General features: G+C 37.7%; 1 protein-coding gene across 1 annotated transcript in view; it reads right to left on the minus strand.

The window, feature by feature from the left end:
• Nucleotides 1-12,434, minus strand: part of dock2 (dedicator of cytokinesis 2) — a 350,017-nt gene that overhangs the window by 222,563 nt on the left and 115,020 nt on the right. The window contains exon 23 of the mRNA XM_031898788.1: nt 374-482. Within this exon, the coding sequence (XP_031754648.1) occupies nt 374-482 (109 nt within the window). The remainder of the gene's footprint in view (nt 1-373; nt 483-12,434) is intronic.

Here is a 12,434-nt window from a genome sequence, read left to right on the forward strand (position 1 = left end):
TACACAATAATAATAAAATTGTGGCCTCACTTAGCAATCATTTTTGGTCCTGGGTCAGTACCCCCCATTTAAAGGTTGGAAAGAGGCATGAAACATGAAAGCAAATAAAAAATGACCAACTATAAAGTAGCTAAAACAGAATATGTAACAGACCTGGTTATTATTACAGAGAAAAAGGAAATCATTTTTAAAAAATTTAATTATTTGATTAGAATGGAGTCTATGGGAGATGGCCTTCCTGTAATTCAGAGCTTTCTGGATAATGGGTTTCTGGATAAGGGATCCCATACCTGCAATAGGGTGTACTCCCTGACAAACAATGTAACCCATAATCCAACTGCATTTGATTTTACAGGGGAAGCTATTTACAAACCTGAAGTAAAATTGTCGTTTTATGCTCACACTCCATTAGGTTATTAATGGATTCAAAAAGGTTCCTCATCGATTCCTCAAATTCATTCTGTTCCTTGCCTTCATAGAGCCTGTGTAAAAAAAGATCCAGTCCATTTATTGCGTTTGTACAGTCAGGGATCAAAGGCAGAGAATTCATGTACTCTTCCAAGAGCCAATAAGTCCTTTACAAACAAGATATTTAATATATTTATCAGCCTGCAGTTTATGGAATTAATCAACCACTTAATATAGAGTAATAATGGGAGAAATACAGGCAAAACCATCCACCCAAATCAAATATTGTATGTAAAGACTATTTGACCAACACATCAAATGTTTATGAAGGTAACTTCAAGAATCCATTTTCAGAATGTGTCTGGGTTTTTTTCTTGTACAGTTGAAAGTGTTTGTTTTTGTTCTACTTTAAATGTAAAAACCATGTCATTGATCATCTAAGGGCTTGTTTGCCGTCATCTTTTCCTCCAGAGTTTTGCTCACATCAGAATAGATTACAAACCTCAGTGTTATTGTATGTAGCTACTAACATGGCTTATTTACGACTGCAAGGCACAGCTCTAGGTGTCCTTCAAATTGCCATTTACAGATGTGCTTGTCTCTACATACACTCCTGTTTAACTGTGACATACAGAGTTACTGGTTGAGCCTGCTCTGCAGAGGACGATGCAGGCTGCAGCACACAGTTGCACCAGGAAGCCCTATACGTTACACCTCCCTTGACACTTTTACAGGTGTGTTGTTCCAAATCAGGCACTGCTGCGCCTATTGACGCAGGGGAACCCTGGAGCTACCGCCCTCTCCTGACCACTCAGTAGCTCCAGGGTTCCATCAGCACCCTGCGACAGAAAGAATAGGGGTTAGTGATGAGCAAATCTTTCCTGTTTCGCTTCACTGAAAAATTAGCGAAACTTCTGAAAAATTATATATTATTCACATGTACTTTCTATTGAAGAGATATCTTATAAGCCCTTGTCTAGAAGGAAATGTGCATTTTTTTAATTTAATTTTTAATTATTATTTAAAATCAGAATTATTTGATTAAAATTGCAATCTAAAAGAGAAGAGATTACAGAGAGTTTGTATATTCTGTGCATGGTCACATTATGTTTTCTCATTGCTCTTTGCCCTGTTTATCATAATGAATGCCCTCCCTGACTATCTCATTCAGTGACCAAATTGTTCTCTATCCATGATATTTTCCATTTCATATCTGGTTCTTACTTTTTGTAAGTGCACATAAATGTATCATTGCCATAAGTGCCATTTTTTTTGATTAATAAAAAAACTTGCAGTAAAAACTGGAATTCGAACAGTGCTAAATATTATTCTTATTGCGCATCTGCAATTATGTTGGATTTCTGGGTAAAAACTGAATTGTGATTAAAAACCATTTTGTCCATATATTGCATCATGCATCACATAAATCAGGCATCCTGAACCTTATACCAGTATTAACAGTTTGTACGTATACAAATATATTAAAGTGTTAGTTTCACCTGAAGCTGAGAGAATCAGGACACAAAGGGACAGGCCTGAGAGACAGAGAGATCTGTGTGCACTTTGCTGATTAATGTGTTTGTCATATAAATGAAGTAAAGCCCTTCCTTACGCTAACTTACATGTTATTCACAATAGAAATGTCTAATTTGGAGATTAAGGGGCAATTTACTAAAAATCTGATTTTTGTTTTTAGAAACTCACATGAACTCCTAAGAGGTTTTTGATTAAAAAAAACGACCAATGATGTATTTATTAATAATCACAATAATTTGTAAGTTAATCATACGATTGTGATATTTTTTTGCAAAAAAAAAAGTGAACATTTTATGAAATTTCCGAGAATATACAGTATTGCCATTTCTCAACAAAATTGTAGAATTTAAACAGAATCCATGAACTGCCTTTATAACTATAGGCCCACCTCTGCTCCACCTATAACTGTGCCCAGTCCACCCATTTACCAGGCCCATCCATATATCCCCTGCCTAGCCTGCTCATTTCCCTGTCACTTATGTCATAGCCTTGCCCACAAATGATGCTAAGTCCCACCCCCCAACCCAAAGGCCAGTATAAGTGAAAAAAAAAAAAGGAGGCAACGCTATGCACATGGTGTTTTTTTCCTGCAGGTTTTGGTGCAAAAGCGCATACTATCATGGTTATGTGGCAAACTCTGCCCCTTCTATGTATAACATTACTAACAAGCCAATGCTTGTCAATGCACATTTCTATGCTTTGCCCTCCTGGATATTCCAGCAGAGAAAAACCAATATGTGACACAGCCCTATAGTAATGTGACCTGCAGACAGGTCCCCTTCTGCCAGCTAGTTTCAGCTTTATTCCTTAGTCTTTTATAAAGATCATTAGCCTGTTTATAGATGGAATACATGGAACCTGTGAAAAGATTAGATACATATTAAATATCCATGCTAAATGATTATTAGCAATTCAATATAGGGGTGGTTCACCTTCATAAAAAAATCTTATATTTGGCTTTCCACTAAACAATCATTTTTCATTAAATAAGTGTTATCAAAAATAAATGGCTTACGACAGGGATCAAATTTTCAAATGTTTGATCTATTTGCACCCCTTAGCTTATACTCTTGATGTGGGAATATCCCTCAGCAAACTTTTTTTGTATTAGGTCTTAGGAGAAATCAATTTACAAATTGGCAATGGAGTGCAATAAGCCTTTTCTAAGATCTTCCTGATGAGCGGGATCACCTCTTTACTGTCCATTGCCAATTGGCAAGTTGATATCTACAAAGCCATTCATTTTTGGTAATGCATGTTGGTTGGTTGGTTGGTAATGGATGTTTTAATTACGTGAAGACCCACGATTAGCGATGAGCAAACTTTTTCACTACGTACAGATCCCCTGTGTGTTATTAATTTTATCCCATGATCTGATTCTTATGGTTCAGCTTCATATTTTAAACTGGAGGAAAAGTATAGTATTAGCCGTAAAAAGTCTGTGCATTTAATGTGTCATGTAGAGAGTATTAACTTTTGAATTCACATGGGGCAAAGTTTTAAAAAAAATCTCTACTTTGAGCTTATACGGAGCAATGGGGACCTCTCCCCACTGCTTTGCATGTGAGTTTAAATGTCGCGCAGGGTGGGGGGCTAACAATCATCTACAAAGCTTATTAGGGTCACTACTACAGTGTGGGAATTATTTATACTTGTGCAACTTCATATTGCAGTGTAAAGATATGAATCAGCTGGTATCCTTGGAGGGAGGAGCTTATGTTATATGGGTTTGTGTTCTACTCACTGGTGTATTGATAAGTGTCTCACATATACTGTGTTACATTGCTACCATAAATATCTGTTTGGTATATTGTACTATACCGAGGGGCCCCCACATGAGTGGTTATTCTGCAAATGTTAGGGTGTAAATAATTTAAAATTTCTTATGTTTTATTGACTTGTCTGGGAGAGGGTTGATACCTGGCCAGTATTTTGCTAGTCTAGCTAGTAAAATACCAGACAAGGCCGGGGCCAGTCATTTACCTGTCATTCTACCTCTGGCCTACCCTCAACCTGGCCAAAATTCCTAATCAAGCCATGTTTCCGTTGCTCGGCCTCCAGCCTGCCTGCCTATATCACTGGTCCAACTCCTTCTGCATCACCACTCCTCCCCTACATTCTTATCTCACCCCCTCCATGTCACCAATTTGCCCCTCAGGGTCCTATTCCCACTCCCTTAGCTTGAGCAAGAATCTTTCTTAAAAAAAAAAGAAAGGTGGGGGGGCAATCATAATGAGTGGATATTAGGCCTATTATAATGATGGGAATAGCTGATATACCTCAAGGTATCATGTTTATGTTTTGAATGCTTCACTTTAAAATTAATTTTAGCTGCACAATCCATACAAACATCATTAGATGTTTCCTTTTGAAAATAAAAAGAACCTGCACTGAACCTTAAAGAAAACATGGTCATGCATTTGAATACAGATTTTATTTCACATTAGTAACCACTGGCCAGAAGTGACTGAACGGCTATATTTCAGAACAAAAGTTGTTACCGCTGTTAAAGTTAGACTGGAAACTATGCTTTTAGTGTCCATAAATCTTTCTGAACTGCCAAAGAGTTTGACAGGAGCTAGATACACTGAAATATAAAAAGCAATATATATTTTTTTCCCACCTTTTTTCAGATCTAAGATCATACTGGTCTTAATTTATTTTCAGTGATAAATGAACCCGTTCACACATCTTTGTGATTACAATTCCAAGGAAAAAGGTAGTTTAGTGTTTCTTCCAAGAGATTGTATATGTTGAAAAATATCATTAGCTGTATAATCTCCCCACTAGCCTTCTGCATATTTCCCTGCTCCTTCTTTTCAGAGTGGCCTTTGCAGAGCAATATATAGTATTAAAGATTCATGTCAGGATTTCTAAAAATAATCATTATGTGCTATGAAAAGGCAAAACCATCAGGCCTGGGCCAAATACAAAATCCTAAAACTCTGCTGAAACAACGCTCCCCTGACTGTATTTACTGTATAGTCATAATACAAATTTGATAGACTGTGATTGCCTCTATCCTTTGTCAGCATCTGCTGAGTGGCCAATAAGAGTGTAAATAAGAATCAATCCAAGCTTCCTTTGTATGATGCTAGTTAAATGGAGATTTCAGACATGCACAATGAGCAGAAAAAAAGCTCTGGAGGCATTATTGGTCTATAGAAAGATCCTTGACCAGTGTAGTGTCAAGGCATGTACAGTAGTCATCCGGACCCCTTAGTGAACCCTTACTATTTATCATTTTCCCAGCTTGCCCCAAGCCATACAAATCAGTCCAGGATGGATGTGGAAAGGCCATGGCTTTATTAACAGTGGAATAAAACTAACAAGTTACAAACAGTTTAGTAACCAATGATTTAGAAGGTTAATACTCCCCAGGAATGCTTGCCTACTCCTCTGGTGTAAACGGACCCACCTGCCATGCTGGTCACCCAGCTGCTCTGCACTAAGGTGAGCAAGTAAAGGTATAAGTAGCCTCACTCCAAACTCCTACCTCCAGGGACTATTACCCAAGGAGGTTAAACCAAACAGCATTACACAGGATTAGCCCCTTCCCACTCTGGCAAGCATTTCCCTGCCAACCCCCAAGCTGTGACTTACCCAAAACCTCATCAGGACAAGCTAAACTCCCAAACACCACAGAATTCCCTCTTGCCGAACAATTTTAGGGTGGGTGGCATTCTGTTCTCCACACTGACAATCGTGCACCGACTTGATCTTGTTGTGGTCTCCTTGCAACCCAATGTACTTATTTCCACTACTCCCTACTATGACCTTAGTCTGATCCTTCTCTCTTCCCAGCCCTGTCAAGGCTACCCTTCTTTAAAGGAGAAGGAAAATCATTTTGGCATTTTACTGCCAATAGATTTGGCACCTAGAACACTATATTCATTCTGCAGAAAGCTTTATCATAAAGAGCACTAGAAGCTATCTCCATACCTTAAGTCTACTAAAAAATAATTTAAACATAAAATAAACCCAATAGGGTTGTATTGGTTCCAATAAGGATTAATTATATCTTAGTTGGGATCAAGTACAAGGTACTGTTTTATTATTACAGAGAAAAAGCAAAACATTCTTAAAAACATGTGAATTATTTGATTAAAATGGAGTCTATGGGAAATGACCTTCCCGTAAATTGAAACTTTCAGGATAATGGGTTTCTGCATAAGGGATCCCATACCTGTACTGTGCAGTACACACCTCATTAAACTGTAGCAAATGCAGTTTGTAATTAAAATTCTATTCCTAGCAGTAATATATGTTGTGTAGCATAAGTGCTACATTGCACATGTGTAGCTGTCCATAGCAACCCATTAGACTTCTGCAAAAACAAACAAAAGCAGAAATATTTTTGGTTGCTATGGGTTATACATTATATATTATACAATTTAGTGCCTATGTTAATAAATGATGTGACAAATCTCAGCTTTACTGAGAAATTGGAGAATGGGAATGTTCATAAAAAATGATATGTATATATTAAATATTTTACTAACAACAGACTTCTCTGCCTTGTCTAAATTGTCCTATAATGCACATATACAGTTTAAGAACAAGCAAAATTAAAAAAAAAATAGTATTTGTGGGTACTTTATCAGGGATATAAATCTGTATTGCTCTAGCCCAGTGCTTTTCATTTAAACACAGTTATGTAAGATGCTATGCACTTCCAGCTGTGCAAGAAAGGTATCCAGCATCACATGCTGTGTTTATAGAACATTTCTCTCTACTTCTTAGCTGTAAAAAGAGAGATGTAGCTAGGACACTCAGCACAATATGAAAGGAGGAAGCTTCCCCAGCTAAACATGCTGTGATCACTAGGGCATTTATTCTCTGTTCAAATGTCTGTTCCAGGAAACCTACCCACCTTACTCCTGTGTGACAATATCTAATGCCTTTTTTTTTACAGTAGCGTAGATGTAGCTGGAGCTATCATTTTATGTATTCTCTTGAATTATTAATATTACTTAGCAAAGACCAGATATATTATCAATCTTTTTAGGACAAAGGGAACATTGAAAGAGAAAGAAGCATAGTGATTTAAGGAAGGTATTTAAGTAGTTGCGGTAAGGTATAGTTCACTCTTGTAAAACTATCTGACAGAGCCAAAGTGGCACACACAGACCAAGGGATATTAAGGGAGCACAGAGTTTCACAGAGGCTTAACTTTGCATGGCATTCTAAGGATCCTCTGGGAAAGGAGGAGTTAATTGATTCTCTCGTTATCAGCATTGACAGATCTTGCACACTGTAAAATGGTACTGACAATACTAAAGTCAGAGGATTTTTCTCAGCCAGCAAGCGCAGTAAGCTCATGTGCTTACTAAAAGCTTTACAAATTACTCTAGTCATAGTATATCCAGTAATCCTGGCTTAAAAACTAGACAGTTGATCAATGACCTGCAAAGTTTTGCCACCTGCAAACAACAATATATTATTTACAATACCCACCCCAATTCTTCACCACTTGCCCTACATCTTCCAGGACATTTTGCCAGAGTAATCTAATTGCCTTCCTTGAGGCGGTAAGCAGAAACCTAGATTCTGGGACGGAAGTGTATGTGATCTACTTAGACTTTGCTAAAGTGTTTCACACAGTACCACATAGAAGGCTGCTGATTAAATTAAGGGATATTGGCCTGGAACACAATATTTGTACTTGGATAGGGAACTGGCTGAAGGATAGATTACAAAGAATGGTGGTAAATGGAACATTTTTTAATTGGACCAGTGTTGTTAGTGGAGTTCCCCAGGGGTCTGTCCTTGGTCCTTTGCTTTTTAACTTGCTTATTAATGGCCTGGAGGTGGGCATTGTAAGTACTGCCTCTAGTTTTGCCGATGATACAAAATTGTGCAAAACTATTCCATGCAGGATTCTTCCACTTTGCAGAGCGATTTGACAAAATTAAAAACTATAACTAATCCTTATAGGAGGCAAAAGAATCCTATTGGGTGTAATTAATTTTTTAATTGACTTAAGGTATGGAGAATCAAATTACAGAAAACCCCTATATCCAGAAAGCCCCAGGTCCTGAGCATTCTGGTATAAGGCTGCTTGATCTCTCCTAGTCGACTTCAATTCATACCATTACCTACTGCAGAACAAAACATTTCAATTAAATTAAATTTAGACACTAATAGTCTATGTCCCAATTTGAGTAAAATGTTAAGATGAAAAAACCCTACAAGAGATTGGCTCATTAAATCCCACTGCTCAATGGTAGCACAGATAACCTGTACCTGCAATTGTGCTGCTAACTTCACTGAGTCTGTATGGTGTTTAATCTGTAAATATCCCAAGAGGTTTACTAAACTGTGCTATATTTGCTGAATAACAATGGCTACAAACAATTAAGAAAGCAAAATGAAAAAGTTATTTAAGTACAGTGGTTCTCAAACGTTTGTAAACCCTTTGAATGTGACCTAAAACATCATCTGATTTTCAAACAAGTCCTAAAAGAGGATAATGAAAACCTAGTTAGACAAATGAAACAATAATCATTATATTAGGTCATGTATTTATTGAAAAAAAATGATCCAATAACAAGTAAAAGTCTAAACAGTTTGATCTTATTGTTTTTGTCAGTTCATTAGTAGGTTTTCAGGAATGTCACTTGTTAAACGTTAGTGATGAGCGAAACGCATTTGTCGCACAATTTTTTTTTTGTCACCCTCGTCTTTTTTTTGTCACCCTCATCTTTTTTGACGCAACTGCGCCAAATTTTGACATTACTGCACCCAATAGGACACCACCCAATTTTACGCGTTCCTTTTTTGACGCAGCTGCGCCCAATTTGACGCGCTACAAAAAAAAATTAGGTGTGCCAAATTTTTCTATGGCAGGTTTTCACAGAAGATTCCGTGCCAATGGCGAAATGCGGAAATTCGCTGCAAATCCATACCTGGTGAAAACATTTGTTCATCACTATTAAACATCTTATAGATTATAGTTATCAAAAGAGCATGACTTGGTTGCAAAGGTTAGGGAACCCCAGTGATGTTTCCCAAGGAGAGCCGTAATGCATATTATTGGATTATACAGGACCCATTGTTGCCTTATAACACCATTATTATGGCTTCTGGATTAGACATGATGGTGTAAAAATCAAGATATCTAAATATTGAGTAACCTCGCTAAAGCAGCAGATGTTTATATGTATGGCCAGCTTCAGTGTCATATGCCCTCAGGACAATTTGTATATCAAAAGCACTGCTAATGCACATTGGAAACTTTTTATAATAACAACAATTACTTTTTCATTTGATGATTACAGCAAATCTGCATTATTGCATCTCACAATTGAGCAACAAATGGTACATTTCTCAGCTTTAAATTAGAACTCACAGCCGTAAACTATCGGTCAGTTGCTAAAATACTTGCAGTTTTGTCGTATCTGCCATTATACACAGGATTGTTCCATTCTATGAGTCCTCCCTGCATTAACAACAGCCATCATAAATATTTTGCCAAGTGGAAAGCTGACATAAATGTTTGTACATGTTGCAAACTCCTCCTCGGCAGCTGTAGCTGTAATTTCACAGACATAATCATGCCTCCCCTGCAACTTGTAGAAACATTTATACGATCCCATAAAATGTGCAATGACAGCCATTGAAGTCGGCTCTCCCAGCTACCTTAATTCTGTATTACACAGAAAAAGTACTATAAAGCCTTTTGTGTAATAATTAACCTGTTCATTACTTTAAATGGCATATTCTGTCACATTTCTAATAGAAATGAATCAATATTTGACAGTTTATAACCACTGGCGGTTCAGAAACAGACTGTAGTATGGTATTATCTACTTAAAATTTCCATGCACCCAGGTGTTTAGTAAACCAATGCACATCCCATGTATAAAAAATGAGATGGAGCCATGGCGAAAAGCAATCTTATCTCACACCTGGGAATGCTGTATTTATTATAAGGAATAATGTTCCGTTTCAGAAATCGACAAGCATCTCACACAGCAAAAAGCAAAGCTCCTATGAACGGGCTATCCGAGGTGACTACAGAAATATTTTTACCTCGACATAAAAAAATCTTTTGAATGTCAAGAAGACATATTACATAATGTTCCCCTGTACAGAAGCCACATAAATATGAAATCAGGCTTGCGAACTTTCATTTAAGAAATACATATACAGGTATGGGACCTGTTATCCAGAATGCTCGGGACCTGGGGTTTTCCGGATAAGTGATCTTTCTGTAATTTGGATCTCCATAGCTTAAGTCTGGTAAAATATATATATTGAATAAACCCAATAGGCTTGTTTTGCCTTAGTTGGGATCAAGTACAAGGTACTGTTTTATTATTACAGAGAAAAAGGAAATCATTTTTAAAAATTAGAATTATTTGCTTATAATGGATTCTATGTGAGATGGCCTTTCCCTTATTTGGAACATTCTGGATAACAGGTTTCCAGATAAGGGATCCCATACCTGTATTATCATTTTACATAAAAAGCATAATTGTTTGAACGTATACATTATTTTTTAATTCCTTTTCCTATATAGCTTTCTAAAGGGGAATTGTGTGCAGTTCAGCAATGTATCACTATTGAAATTAAATCTATTTATAACAAAATATAACTTTTAAAATGAAAAGTTAAGGTAATTTATTGCTACAGGTTGTTAATAGTGATGAGCAAAATTTTTTCGCCAGATTTTGCCACGAAGAAACGATCATAGACTCCAATGGCTGCAAAAAAATGTGCACAGTAAAAAATAAAAAAAAGTTGTGAGGTATAGAAAAAGTCACTGTGAAAAACGCCCATTAACTTCAATGCATTTGCAAATTTTAGCTATTTCACAATTTTATTCAGCATAGCAAAAAAGTACAGATTGTTAACAAAATTTTAAAAAAAAATAATTAAAAAAAATTCCCATACGACAAACTAGTAATCATAGCTCCTGTTTATAGACCTCAGTAGAGTTTTGACTGTCTGTAAATGGCTCAAACTACGATCTGTTTTGGGCGGAGAAAGATGATAAGGGAGCTGCAATGCTTAAAATCCACCCAAAATTGTCTAGATATCAATCAAACAGGTTTGATTTTCTTGGGGCATTGCCCATTGTGCTCCTCTCCCAGCGGCCTGCAGTTATATTCACCATGATCCTACTGTTGGGCCAAGGGCCTAATGCTCAGAGCAGCACAATATACAAAGGGGCACATTCATCAAAGTACGAATTTGAATCCCAAATTTTTTGTATTTCATACCTGTCGTACTTTGATAAATGTGCCCCAAAATCAAGGTAGGTATACTGGGGGAAGATCTACTCATATGACACCCTTGTCAAATGAGCGGACCTATAGGTGTATGACCAGCTTTAGAATATGACTACCAAGTTACAATGACATTACATAGAGGTCAGAAACTGGAGCATTTTCCCAGTCATCATTACTTTGTGTCAGGGCTGCCATCAATGTGGGACAGGGGGAACAGCTGTTGTTAGGTCAAAGCCTGGAGAGTTGCTCATTATGCACATGCGCTATATAGAACATGGCTGCCCACACTGGGACCTCCCTCCCCAACCAAAGCCTGGGCTTTATTAGGCCGCACCTATGGTGGGGGAAGCAGTTTAGGATGACAGGTGTCTTTAAGAGATGAGACACAGTAGTCATAGCACAAAAAGCCTAAATGCTCGGGCCCAGGTTCGCCATTAAAAAATAAGACCTATTTCGATTATACATTAATTTAAAAAATTATACTGTTTTTATAAAAAACACAATCCCTTGCCTGTAATTCTCCCCTCCCCTGGCTCTGATTACTGACTGCAGAAATCCTTAGGCACCCGCCGACTGCACTACAGAGAAACAACTGGTGCCACTCCTACCTTTCAGCGGTGTTGCAGCAAGGGTACTTATCACTAACGCTAACCTCAGTCAGAAACAACCCTGCACACTGTTTCCTGCCGTGGGCAAGAGATCAAATTTTGTTTATAAATCCTATAGATTTCTTTTAATGAACGTTAGTTAAAAATAGGTTTCTTTTTCAAAATGGAGAACTTAGGGTCTCTGCCACTAATGTGTGTTTTGGTTTTTAATAATTGGCAGCCCTGCTTTGTACCAATCCATTTCTTTCGAGGTCTAGGAAAAACTAGGGGGGACATTTACTAATCCACGAATGCTCCGGGCGTATTTTCTGCAACTTTTTTGTACCTTGAGCGACTTTCTCGTACTTTGCAGCAAAATTTGTGCGACAAAATCAGATTGTCGCGCCGAGTATAGAAAGTTTCTTATTCATTCAAGCTTCATTATCGTGACTTTCCTTGGGCCAGATTGGAGCTGCAGAGTGCCATTGAGCCCTATGGGAGACTTTCCTTGGGCCGGGTTGGAGCTGCAAAGTGCCATTGAGCCCTATGGGAGACTTTCCTTGGGCCGGGTTGGAGCTGCAGAGTGCCATTGAGCCCTATGGGAGACTTTCCTTGGGCCAGGTTGGAGCTGCAAAGTGCCATTGAGCCCTATGGGAGACTTTCCTTG

Source organism: Xenopus tropicalis, chromosome 3, assembly GCF_000004195.4.
Source record: "Xenopus tropicalis strain Nigerian chromosome 3, UCB_Xtro_10.0, whole genome shotgun sequence".
Taxonomy (NCBI): domain Eukaryota; kingdom Metazoa; phylum Chordata; class Amphibia; order Anura; family Pipidae; genus Xenopus; species Xenopus tropicalis.